Here is a 14,182-nt window from a genome sequence, read left to right on the forward strand (position 1 = left end):
GACCTATCTGCTGCACAAAAATAAGTCGCAAAAAGCAGCTCCTTTTTGCACCACAGAAAGGGTGCCTTAGCTGTGGCCATTTATTCAGTGTAGTACATACACATGCTGTGTTGAAGATACAGTGTGATGTCGCCCACTATCTGGTCAGGCAGGCAGCTTGTAGGCGAAGTCGGGGTGGCCAGTGTTCAGTTGCCATGCCCCCACTCTGCCCCAAGGCCAGCATTTTGTGCCAGTCTGTTGAGGCTGTCAGTGGGTTTTCATATTTGAGTGTGAATTCACCCTCTAGTTTCTGAGAATCTAGGTCTAACACTCAAACCACTACACCATGCTAGGTCAATCTGAATTAGCCTTCAAACCTCTGAAAGTATCTAAAAGGGGTACTTTCCTATACCAGTTACACTGGTAATGCAATGGTACCTTTTAGCAGAGGACAAGAAGGCCCAACTCCATCTAATTACCCATCCTGTTTACCCTGAATTATTTCACTCTTGATGTAGTGATTGATTTTAGGTCATCTGGTCTGTGTCTATATAGTTTCTGTATTGTAGATGGTTGTGTTGGCTTTTTTTTTTTTTTTTTTTTTTGCAAGGTGCCTTGGCCACAGCAAGGGAAAAGGCAGGGTATAAATATTCTAAATAAATAATCTGATACAACTAAAGGATGTGAACCCAGGAATTATTTATTCTTTCACTATACTGAAGGCCAAACTGGAATTCTTTGTAAATATAATTTTCATTTCAAATTTCCTCCCTGGCATTCTAAAATATTGGCATTCTTATTTGTTGTGTTTTGTGCTCTGAAGTTGCCTCAATAACAATGATTCTCATTAAAATTAAAATAAAACCTGTTGTGTGTGATGGCTTGAAATGCCAAGAGTAATTAAACTGCATTACCCCTGCTTGTTAATGTAGCTGATACATTTATATGCTGCAGATATTCAGCTAACCCAGATGGTGTGCTTAAGTGTTACAGACTCAACTGCTCTTTAGATCTGGGCAACAGGCAATGTAACAATCCTCTTAATACTGTTGTGACATATTTAATAGCCTCTATACTTCAGCATCATTCAGGAACCAAAAGTCTGGACTGGATTCCAGATATTCAGTCACAACCATTAATGTGGCAGATTCAATTTGGAGTTGACAGAATATTTTTTTGATTAATTCTGCTTCCTTTTCCCCCCAGCAGTTCATTGGAAGTAAAGCACATACTCCAAAACTGTTAACTGGAAGCAGAAGTGCTGAATAAAGGGGGAAACTGGCATGATGGGGTTGTATATTCCATCCTTGTTCATATTCATTTGACTCTTGTCCTGCTAATAGGTATACTGAAAACAATAAAATTATTTTGGGCTTCCCCATATGGATCCTTGGGCACATTTAAGATTGGCTTTAAAATATGTGGAGCTGGAAGAGTTTCATCCAGTGTGTGGAGTCAATGTTGATGGGTCTTATGTGAGAAGAGGCCTCAGAAAGCATATGAATGATGTTGCATTAAATAAATGAGTAACAAAAATATTTGTGGTTCATGTTTTTTCCCTGCCTCTGCAGGAGATGCCAAGCTACGCTTCAGCAATGGTCACACCACAGTCACTTTGGGCAGCCTCCTGGATGATCAGCATTGGCACTCAGTTCTCATTGAGAGATTCAATAAGCAAGTTAATTTCACAGTGGACATGCACATGCAGCATTTCCGGACGAAGGGAGATTCGGATGATTTGAACATTGATTATGAGGTGTGTCAGGCCTTTTGTGTAAGAAATGCACTCATAAAAACTCTGAAGAATTATTTCAGAGATTCAGCCATTATGTCCCCCTTGATTTTATATATAATAGCAAGAATGCCACCCAATGTGTCCCTGCACATTTCCATTAATGAAATTATTATTTTCCTTGCTGCATTAAAAATTTAAAAAAAAAGTGGTCAGTTACAAATTCATAATCTGGGCAACAGCAAATAGGAACTTTTTGGCATACAAGCATAATGAACCATGGACGTTAAAAGTACTGCTGAATGTAACATCTATTCTATAGTTTTAATAGACAACAAGAATGCAAAATTAGCTATGTTACACATTATAGGTGATGTAAAGAGAAAGTTATAGCAAAAGTACCCATATTACATGTGACTGTGAGCTTCACTAATCTAATATCCTATTTTAGCTTGATTGCATAGAACAAAGGCAAAGAACTATCATTACCCAGATGCTTTGGACTACAAATCCCCAAATCCCTCACCATTAATTATGAGACATCACCTGAGCATGGATTCACAGACCATTTATACTTTTCCCCCCTAAAAACACATCAACTCTAACTTCTTAAACTTTAACGTTGTTTATACAAAACCTGTACATAAAGATTGTGAGACTGGGTTTCACAATCTGCTATTGTTGATGGGCAAGGTCTACAGTAGGGATGCAGTTGTGTTTGAATGAACACCATTGCCTGAGGTTTGGAAAATTCTCCCTTTTTGGACTAGACACCAAGAATTCCACAGCCAGCATGACCGGTGGGAATTCCAGGAAACTGAAAAAATAACTTGTCTGAGCTCTGGTAGTTACAGAGCTGCATATGTTTGAGAACCCTTCCTTGTAAAGAGTTCCTGATCATGTAAAGCCTTCAAAGATATGGCTGTTTAAGTCTGTCGAATCAGTATTTAGGGAGATCTTGTAGCACCTTTGAGACTAACTGAAATGAAGAAGTTGGCAGCATGAAGTTTCGTAGACTTCAGTCTGCTTCCTCAGATGCACACACACACGAGGAAGTAGACTGAAGTCTACCAAAGCTCATGCTGTCAACTTCTTCATTTCAGTTAGTCTCAAAGATATTACAAGATCTCTCTACATGTAAAGCCTTGTCATTTGAACATAGCTACATTTCTAATGGAATCCTTTTAATTTAATTCTGTTTTAATAGTTTAAAGTTATTTTAATTTTCACTTCTTATATTGTATTGATTGAACATGTTGAGTCTCCCTTATCCATAATTCCAAAATCCAATACCCTAAACAATTTCATAGTTGACTGAGATACATACACCTTTGCTTTCAGATGGCTCAGTGCACACAAACTTTGTTTTATGCCCAAAAATATTTAAAATATTGTATAAAATTACATTCAGGCTATATGTATATTGTGTATATGAAACATAAATGAATTTTATATTTTCACTTGGGTTCCATCTGCAAGGCTGCATCTGCAGTGGAGAAATAATCCAGTTTGACACTACTTTAACCACCATGGCTTCGTACTATGGAATTCTGGGAACTGTAGTTTGTGAGATGTTTAATTCTGGATTCACAACAAACTACATATCCCAGAATTCCATAACATTGAACCATGGCAGGTAAGGTGATGTATTATTTCTGCAGTGCAGATACACCCCTGGATATCTCATTATGTATGTATATACAAATATAGTTATTGCAATAAATAAATAAATAAAAAACTAAAAGAGCTGAAATCCAGAATAATTATGGTGCCAAACATTTTGGATAAGGGAGACTCAACCAGTATTTTTAGTATTATTATTTTATTGTAAGCCACTTTGAGTCTCAAATTTGGGAGAAAAGTGGGATGGTGGTGATGATGATGATGATGAGGAGGAGGAGGAGGAGGAGGAGGATGATACATTTTTCTATCAACATAGAGTGGTTGTGAGCTGTATATGACCTGGTTCTCTACACATACAGGTTTTATATATCTGAATGGAAGTTCTGGAGTGGTAACAATTAGGAACAATTAAGCTCATTTCATACACACACACCTGCTCCTCACATAATAAGTGAACACACAAGGGAGCAACCATCATGCCAGCTGCAGTGATAGATGACTCCAATTGAATGTATGAGACTGCGTGGCTAGAGAGTCATGGAAGTATCATTGGCATGGCTGGTGGTGACATCTTACTGCTGCTTCATGAATTTGCATCAAGCAGTGCTGTGAAAAAACATTCTGGTTATTAATATAACTGCCATGCACTGAAGCAGGTGCAGTGTTTAGTGTGATGTCTATTTTTGCCATTTAAATATGGCTCAAAGTCAGCACCAGCATTTCTAATCTTGTGTGCGATTAACTTGAGTGTTATGGGAAGCTGGAATAATTGATTCTCTTATTCCCTCTCTTTCCTTTGGTATCAAGTGGGTTCTTCATTTTGAGAAGGGGTCCTTCTAAATTATTGTTTTATTGGCTTAGATTTCTCCACCCACCCACCTCCATTGCCTTAGCCATGCCAGCAAACCAGAGAAACATCAGAGCAGTTTATGTTTGCCTTGATAGTTGCTTTTGGGGAAAGGGTTTAATTTGAGCATACTTTCAACCTCTTTTGTGTCTCTAATAAAATAACAATTTCGGACTTATCTATGAAGTGTTATAAAACAACATAGCATCCTACAGTATAGTATTAGCATAGGTATAAAATTATATTTTCTGGCATGAATGCAGAACTCCTCCCCTGATAAAAGAGATACATAAAAAATGTCCAAAAAGCCAGTCACAAAGTATGTCACATATAAATAGGAGAGAGGAGGTAGAAGTATGATGTCTAAGCACTCACAGGGCACAGCTAAAAGCTGCAGGATACAACCAAGCCTACTACAGCTAAGCAGGTATGAGGCAGCCAGATATTTACAGTGGAAGAGACTAAAGGATATTTGTAGAGAAAACTTCTCACACTCATAGCACATTTCATTCCTTAAATCATTGCTTGACTACAGTAACTATTTTTTGCTCCCCTCCCCTAAACTGACTTAAGTTTTGTGCATTTCCCCTTTATTGTTTCTCTTGTTGTGCATAGCCCTGGCTATTTTATCTCCTCCTTTGTCTTCTCAGGCTTTCAGTTCTATGTGGCTACAGGGGTATACTGTATAAAACAAGAATAGAAAATATGTTCTTCTCCTAGTAGTAAATATGCTGTTATGCATGTGACTTGGATGATCATTTATTATTTCTGTGGAGTAAAATTGGAGGCTGAAAGGATATGTGTACAGAACTGCAGAATATACATACTTGCCGGGATCTAGAAAGAACAGCTAGGTTGAGCCAAATATTTATCCAAAAATGTGATGATAGAATAGATTTGGAAAGACAGTCCTATGCATGTCTACTCAGAAGGAAGTCCCATTGACCTCAGTGGCTCTTGCTTTCCTATATGCATGCATAAGATTGCAACCTATCATAATACCAGCTGTGAGAATCACTTAATCTTACAGATGCTATTGAGTTGCAGCTCCCAGCATCCCTCACTGTTCTTAGCTATATTGGAGGGCTGCATGATTCCCATCCTTGTCTTACAGCCTTAATGCCTAGCTAATACATAGCATAAATTCAAATTGAGTATAAATTCAAAGGGTAAAATGCCCTAAAATGCTGTATATTTGCTTTACATGTCAGGGATTCCACAGTGTTAGAGAGAGCATACTGCACAAAAAGGTCTGCTGGCCAGATGGTGTAGTAGCACTTTACTGATATCACCAATTGATTATTTGTCATTCCATATAAAATGGCATAGAACAGTATTTCATTTTTTTAAAATAAAACATTTATTATTAACATTAAAAATGCAAAAGTGAGTAGAGAATGTTTAGTTTTTGTCTGAACTAGAAATCAATATTATTTCTTTTGAATGTCATGTTAGATTTATCTGTCTGCAACTACAACATATCATTGTTTATGTGCTTATAACAAACCTGTTGAATCAGGTAATAACAGAAGACTCAGGTGGGTGGTTGAGATGAGATCTGGTTTTGTCTTCTGAGGTCCAGAACACACTGCAGAAATAATCCAGTTTAAGAGCACTTTAACTGTCATGGCTCAGTGCTGGGGAATTCTTGGAACAGTAGTTTTATGTGAATTTAGCCTTCTCTGTCAGAGAGCTCTGGTGCCACAATAAACTACAATTCCCAGGATTCCCTAGCACTGAGCTAGGACAGTTAAAGCAGTCTCAAACTGGATTGTTTCTACTCTGTGTTTTGGATCTCAGTCTTCTAGTCACTGTTACTGTACTGGTGCATCAGCAGTAACAACAAGTATATAGGAAATCCAATAGCATCAAAGAGCCACCAGACAGTGATACCTTTATCGGACTGACCAAAATGCACAATTTACATGTTGCTAGCTTTTAAAGTAGTTCCACTGGTGGCTTCATCAGGCAAGGTGTTTAAAACCATCTAGGAGAAAAATAAATGAAGATGGTAGTCATAGGCCTGCATTTTGCTGTTTTGCTTCTTAGTTCAAATGGTATGGAGAGGTATCTCTTGCAGGCTGGCACCTCCTCCTTCTGGCCACATGGCTACTGGGATATTCTCAAAGTTCAGGAAATGTAATATCCATTTGCAAGACAAACAGATACTTCCTTTGCACTCCAGTATGTCTCCATCCTTTGTAATGGCACAAGCTACCCCTGGATGTTAACAAGTATATAGGATTTTGTTGTTTTTCTCAATTGTTTTTGAGCTCTAAGTAAAGGTTTCAAAAGCCCTTAATAAAATTCCTCCCCATTATCTCCTGATGTACCACAGCATTTTTGAGTGCCAATCCAATGCCTAGTTAATCAATGTGTGAATTAACATATTATGCCAAACTACATTGCTCAAGTGATCTTTAGGCTGACATTCTCCCTCTTCTTAAATTTTCTGCCTGAATTCCCATTTCTGAGAAACCATAAGCCCTTTTCAGGTGTTCAGAAGAGTGTTGAATCTGCAGTCAAGGAAGTAAACTAGTTAGCCAAGTCTCTTCAATTACTGCTTTGACTGCTGGAAAAGGGAATGATCTGAAGAGGAGATTCTCTTCTCTAAGTGGAGAGTTGCCACATGAATCAAAATCTGACATACATAGTGATTTGTTGTTTTTGCTGTTGTTTGTTGTGTGCCTTCAACTATGACTTATAGTGATCCTATTCTAAGGTCTCCTTGGCAAGATTTATTTAGGGGTTGTCAACATGAGCCAAAAGGCCTGGGTCTTCCCCCCCCCCCCCCCCGCCAGCCTTGCATCTTCTAGATTAGATGACACAGGAGAACACCTCTGGGGCAGGATTGGGTCTCATTCTGCCTGTCCTGCCTGTATATACAGTTTTCCAGTTCAGGCTTCATGAAATACTGTGGCTTATCCATTGTCAAACTGTGGTTTGCCATGAATCACAGGTTCTTGGAGGGAAGGTATAGACAGAACGTAAGAGCAGAAAGAGTTCATAAAGAAGTATGAAGATCAGTCGCATAAGAGCAAATTGTAATTAGGCATTGCCTGTGAATTAGGCCATACTTAAGCCCATTGATTCAATGGTATTTGAGTATGTATAACCTTATATTGGGTTGTGAATTGAATTTATTCTCACCTATTAATGATTGAATTCCAGTGCATACTGGTCTGATTCATAGCTACTGGAATGAGGTGCAGGTTGGAATTAACTAACTGTGAGATTTCATGCTTCCTTGGTATGCCACGCAATTCTTTGTTCAGTGAACTGATCAAAATACTACAGCCCTGTGAAACTAGTCAAGCAGCAAAAGGGAGGCTGGGTGTGTGTGTAGGATTGGGGAGGGAGGGATGGAGAGAGAGATAGAGATAGAGAGATACTGCTCAGGATAGCTGAGTTTCATGGTTCGGGGAGGGGGGACTAGAACCTGGTCCATCCCCTCTTGGCTCACACTAATTTTTCCATATATTCATGTTGCATAGAGACCACCACCACCTCCTCCTCCTGTTCTTATTATTATCCTTATTCTGTAATTTAAATCCATTAAATTCTTAATGTCTCCATCACTTCCTCTTATGAATACGTTTTATACTTAATGTTCCTCTCCACTGGTCTTGAAGTGACTTCACTTTAGTCTTCTTAATGTCTCCATCACTTCACCTGAACACTAGTATTGTCTAATGAAAGTTTATCTTACTACACTTAAGGGATTGAAGACTAAGCTAAGAAAGAAAAACAATTACTTTGGTAATTAAAATATTACTGATCCCTAAGGAAACTGGGTCCCCCCCCCCAACAATGCAGCAGTATAATTGATATTGATCGCCCTGTTTTCCCCTCAATAATTCCACAATGAAATCCCAGAGCTGGTGACTTTAAAAAAAGAAAAGATAAAGGCAGAAGTAACAAATTGTTGAAGAAGAGGAGTAACGAGTCCTGGGGGGGGGGGGGAACCTGCTCTTTAAAATTAATTCTTCCTCTTTAAAACGAGTTGTATTTATGTCCCCAAACTACATATGCATATACATCTCTAGTATATAGTACATTGGCCCCATGCAGACAGGCCAAAATAAAGCTACTTCGGGTCACTTTGGAGGTATGCTGTTTAAATGATGCATGCGTACTAAGAGTCTGGAAGCCGCACCAAGGCCATGATCCAGTCTTAAGGACTAGAGCACAGCTTTGGCACACCATAGATACTTTAAATAAGGTTTGGTGGTCTTCATTCCAATACACATAGAGAAACATGCAGAGAGAGCTGACCTTATCAGTGAGGGATTCTGGGAATTGTCCAAAATAGGTGGCAGTACAAATTCTTCCTCTATTTTATTTAGTCATCCAGTTTAAACATAAAATTTCAATGTTGCGATGGGCTGCATCAGAATCAGAAGACCTCATTATTCTATTTACTTTACAGATTGTCTGTTTTCATGCCCCCAGACAAGAATGTTAGTTTAGTTTCATTTCCCCTTAATGTTATAGCTTTAAAAGAGTATCAGAAATTTGTTTATTTAGTTTAAAGTGTTCCATTTTTTCTTCTCCCAAAGCTCAGTTTTGGAGGAATCCCAGTCCCTGGAAAACCGGGAACTTTTCTGAAGAAAAATTTCCATGGCTGTATTGAGAATCTTTATTACAATGGAGTCAATATCATTGACCTGGCAAAAAGACGGAAGCCACAAATCTACACTGTGGTAAGAATGCAATACATATTTGGTCTTTTCTTGACATTGTTGCTGCTGGCTGGTAGTGCTCACCCTGCCAAACAAAATGCCCTTCAACTAGAGAAGGTAGGTACATAATTTGCTGCTTCAAAGGAGGTACTTCAAGACTGCTGCAAAGCAAAGAGCTATTCAGAGATATAGGTGTACACTTGATGACACAAGGCCTCTTGCTTGACTTGAGAGAATAAGGAAGCTACTCAAGAGAGCTGAAACAGAAGGGGAAGATATATAGAAGTTTTTAGTGCTGTTTTCGGGCTATGTGGCCATGTTCTAGAAGAATTTCTTCCTGACATTTCTCCAGCATTTGTGGCTGGCATCTTTAGAGAAGCTTTGTCTTAATTTTGTTTACTTGAATGTTTTTTATGTTTTCCTACATACAGCAAGACCATATTTTGAAGCACAATTTGATAATAATTGTTCTGATTCCAGTCTGATATATTCGTTCCATCAGTTACATTTTTCATTTTTCAAAATTTCTCCCAGGTAGTGAATAAAATTACAGTCTAAATTTTCTGGAACCCTCATTGGCACTTTCTTTCATAGTTAATTTCCCAGCATGACTAAGCCAGGCAAAGAAGGATGGAAGGAGGTGAAATTCATTTGGTTCACATTTTGATAGCTAAACTTCCCAAACTAACGTATGAACAAGAACACAATTTTCCTTCCATTTTTGAACTTCTCCCAATTCTGTGACATATTTCTCCATTTTTTTAACAAAAAGAAAAACATGCACTCCTCTGTCTATAAGGGAATATTACATAAAATGCCACATGTACATGGAAATACTTTTAGAAATTTGTATAGTTAGGGAAATTGCATACAACTATGTGTGTGAATGTTCATACATAAAGAAATCCATTTGTATTTTGTTCATTTTTTAAAAAAATGCAAATTGATATGAATGCTAGATGGAAAAGTATTGTGCTTGATATCATGGGAACATCACAGAAATATTAAAAAGAGATTTATTCAATCCTAGTGTCAAGGGCATTACTGTTTTTGTTGGGTCAACATAGATAGAGGCTGTGATATTTGTAGTCTTGGGTGTTTTTAATCATCTGAACATTGGATATATTGTAAGTTAAAGCCATGGGCAGCAACTTTCAGGTTGTGGGTATTGTTATTTATATTTCATTCATTCATTCATTCATTCATTCATTCATTGGGTCTTCACCTTTTTCTTAACCAAAAATTCTCCTAGAGCAGATTGGAAACATCAGCAATAAATTAGTACTTTTCTTCAGGCCTATAAACTAAAATACATGGCATCAAAGGAAAGTGGACTGGGAAGGTGTAAGCAAAACAGCAAATTCAGGCACTAGGTCTTAGTTGTGAACTTGTTCAATCTAATGGAAAAGGAAGAAACATGGTCCCTGAATCTTCTCTTTGTTGCCTGGTGCATCAACCCAGGTTGATTCCCCCTTTGCTGTGAGGTTGTTTGCGGGAAGTTCTACCAGGTGCATTTGTTTCTTTGGTTGATGGATGAAGCAATTTCAGCTAATTTATTTTTTTGGTTTCAAGGTACTGTATATGCTCATCTGTAAGTCAAGAAGTTTATGCCCAAAACTTGACCTCCAAATCAATTTTGGGTCAATTTATATATGGGTCAATATTGTAATGTCAATGACAGCAGCTGATTCAGTGACACACACATACACCTTCCTCCCCAGTTTCTCTCCATTCCTGGGAATGGGCTGCTGAAAGCAGAGAGAGTGCAGGGTGATTTTTATTTCTATGGGAGCAACAGATGATCCAGTCACAAACACACATACACCTTCCTCCCCACTTTTCCTAATCCAACATATATGCATACACACACACACACTTTCTCTCTCTCCCTGCCTTAGCTCCTTTTACGTTTGGCTCTCCCCCAACTGACTTTTCACCTCACCTCCTCTTTCATCTCTGTGAGAAGACAAGTCGGCTGCTGTAGACAACTGTGGATGGGCCAGCAGTAAAGAGCTTCCATTCTGGGAAGAGTCTACTGTGAAAGTAAATTTCTTGGTGGGATTGAAAGGGCAGAGGGTGCCTGTGACTGTTTAACCCCACTCCAAGGGGAAAATATGGCTGCAACCTGGGGTCTTTGGTGCTTCCTCACTGCAGCAGAGAAGCAGCCTCTGTCCACTGCCAGGGAAATACTGAAGGTCCATCATGGACCTGAGGAGCCTCAAAGTTTTACCCTAGACTTATCCATGGGTCACACCAAAATCCATAACTTTGGCCCCAAAACTTGCCCTCAACTTATATATGAGATTGATTTATAATCGATTATATATGGTACATGTTGTCCATTTTCAGTGCAGGAGAACTCAAATGAGAGTTAATGGGAGTGGTAAAAATCTAATGAAGCAGATAATACCATCTTTAAATTGACTGTTCTTTTGCCTCAGCAATAGTATGAGGTTTCAGGGTTGGCAAACTTCTGCTGCTCAGGTGATCATAGATTCCTCTTTTATTTCACCTTTGCATAGATTTTTGATTATGCACTACTGTTGTAGCATATATTAATTATAGGACTGTGCATTTTATTTCTCTACCACCTCTATGGTGAAAACCAGAACAAAACAAAACAAAACAAAAAAGACTTAGACCCGAAACAGATGGGCCAAAAGCATCATGCCGGTGCCAAAATTAGGGTTCCAAAGTGTGTGGCAACTGCACACTCTGGAACCCTGATAACCCTGATATGTATGAACAGCGGCATCTTTACATGCCGTTGTCCATATGTGGCGTGTGTGTATGACACAAGCATGGTGCTGCACCCGCACCGCCAGGTGCCATGCTTGCATCTGGGACGTGTTACAGTACATGAATGGCATATTGGTGGTAGTGCCCGGCGCGCCAAAAAGGACCCATTTTTCCTGGGTTCCTTTTGGTCCAGAGGGACACCGCACAGTTTGGCTCCTGCAGCATCCCTTCGGATGGTAAGTGGGTGCCACCAGCCCATCCCTTTGGGGCGGTCTGGATTGCCCCTTCCTTGTTTAAACTACAACTCCCCAAATGTCATGCTGGTGGTAGGGTGCTGGAAATTTTAGTCCAGAACAATTTCCAAGCTGTAGTAAGAGCACTTATGTAGCAATACCTCTATTACTGAAATAATAATGATGATGTGAAGGGCAAATGAAGCTTTGATTACATCCCCCACAGACTGTTTTGGAAAGGCTGGAATGTCCTTCAGTATCCCAAGACCAACTATAGAGACTCTTTGCAACAGTGCCCTTATAATTATTTTGTTCATTAATGAGTCTCTTTACTTCTATGTGGGTGTAGACTCTTATTTGAAAGTGCACTCTTTTTCCATCTATAGTCTATTCATTGCAGAATGCCATCTAATTAACTTTGAGGAAACATCCACTTCAATATGCCAGCTCTTGTAGGAGAGGTCTGTATACTGCACCTGGAGATGTCTTTCAAGTAGTGCCCTAACCCACCTAGAATGGAAGGCTATTCTCTCGAAAGTCTGTGGACATTTCAGATGGCCTAATCTCTTCTTCTGTGCAAATTATTTTGTGAAGGAAGAAAGCATAATGGGAAAAGAAATGGGGATTTCTCAGACTGAAGCAAACCAAGTACATTGAATCTACTGCTTTCAACTCATCACTCTCTATCTTCTCAATTCCTTTCTAATTTGCCATTCACCGAAGAGACCTGTAAATTTGTGTCCAAACTTTCCTCCACTTTTATTCATCTTTCCCCACTTCTTTTTATTTTTCTTGGCCTATATCCCCTGAGGCTCCTTATCTAGCTGCCCCATTAAGTAGGCACCTATCAGCACTGGAAAGTCACTGATATACCACTATCCTAGCACATCAGGAAATGATGGATGGCATTATGACAGGCTAGAGAAACAATTGTACAGTGTCCCATGAAATGTTGCTGTCATAATCCATTTATTAACATTACAAGTGCCACAGCAGACTTACCCAGGTCATTTTGCACATTACTTGACCAAAAACTTTCTGATTTATTGCTTCATTTTAAAGTGTGTAATTGTATTAATGTCAAGAAAGTGAAGTCCACCTAAAGCACAAGTGGGCAAAGTGTGGCCCTTGAGCTGCCTTCAACACCTCCAGAATCCTCAGACCAAACCATTTCTATCCAAAAAATTAGAGGTGAATTGTTTCTCCCAGAAGCATCTAATATAACATAACTTTTAAATGAGATGCAAGGCCTTCGTTTACTCTTTAAAATAAAAATACTGATTTTTTAGAACAGAAAAACTTCTGAAGTTTTTTCTTTCTTTTATGTTTTGGTAGTCCTTGTGTCTTCTGGATAGTCCCAGAACATAAGAGTGGCTCCCTAACCTGCTACAGTTGCTACTTCTTGTTTTAGCTTACAGTTGTAAACTGCTTAGACATTGTTAGTTCAGTATGAAGTGGTATATAAATGAAGCTGTTTGTTTTATAAAATCAAGATTGTGTAGCCCTTTTTATGTGCTCTTTGAGTAGGGAGATGGGTATAGTGCAACTTCACCCTTTGACTGTAAATATTAAAAAAAAATAGTAGTGGTTTCATTTAGCTGAATAAGATCTCAGAGTTCCCTGAAGATGGGAAACCTGATGAGACACAACTTCCAGTGTCATGGAGTTATGCAGTCACATTTCCTTGAATTATATCTCCTTTTCAGATCTTTCTCAGGAACATGAGGAATGAGTGAATGGAGTAGTCAGGATTGGAGCACATGTCCTGATCTCCCTCTGTTCATATAGAAAAAAGAATATTGGAATAGGGATTATCTACCTAGGATCAAATATTGACCAGAATGGAGACTACAGACAAGAAATAAGAAGACTAGGAATACAAAGGGCAGCTATGAAAGTGCTGGAAAAGATACTGAAGAACAAAGACGTACAACTGAGCCCTAAAGTCAGAATCATTCAGGCCATTGTATTCCCAATTACCATGTATGGATGTAAGAGCTGGACAGTGAAGGAAGTAGACAAAAAAATGTACTCATTTGAAATGTGGTGCTGGAGAAGAGTACTTAGGATACAGTGGACAGCAAAGACAGCAAATGGGTTCTTGTACAGATCAGACCAGAGCTCTCTTTGGAAGCTAAGCCAATCAAGTTGAGACTATCATACTTTGGCCACATAATGAGAAGGCACAGATCAATAGAAAGCTGATTCAGAGTTGACTCGAGGGCAGCTAAAACCAACAAAAAAGTGCAGATAGTGAAGTTCAGTCCAGCACAAGAAGAAGATAACTAGAACATAAGAAAGCAAGTGACATTTTCCTTGCAAGAATTATAATGGAAATGTACTAAAA

The 14,182-nt window shown here is 38.8% G+C and overlaps 1 protein-coding gene across 2 annotated transcripts in view; it reads left to right on the forward strand.

The window, feature by feature from the left end:
• Positions 1–14,182, forward strand: part of LOC149313993 (contactin-associated protein-like 5) — a 508,214-nt gene that overhangs the window by 246,889 nt on the left and 247,143 nt on the right. For both annotated transcript variants that reach the window (XM_089520319.1, XM_089520320.1), the window contains exons 6-7: positions 1,551–1,735; positions 8,741–8,884. In XM_089520319.1, coding sequence (XP_089376445.1) covers positions 1,551–1,735; positions 8,741–8,884 — 329 coding nt within the window. The remainder of the gene's footprint in view (positions 1–1,550; positions 1,736–8,740; positions 8,885–14,182) is intronic.

Source organism: Sceloporus occidentalis, unplaced genomic scaffold (assembly GCF_023333645.1).
Source record: "Sceloporus occidentalis isolate IW3139 unplaced genomic scaffold, rSceOcc1.0.p SCAF_4, whole genome shotgun sequence".
In the NCBI taxonomy this organism is placed as follows: Eukaryota; Metazoa; Chordata; class Lepidosauria; order Squamata; family Phrynosomatidae; genus Sceloporus; species Sceloporus occidentalis.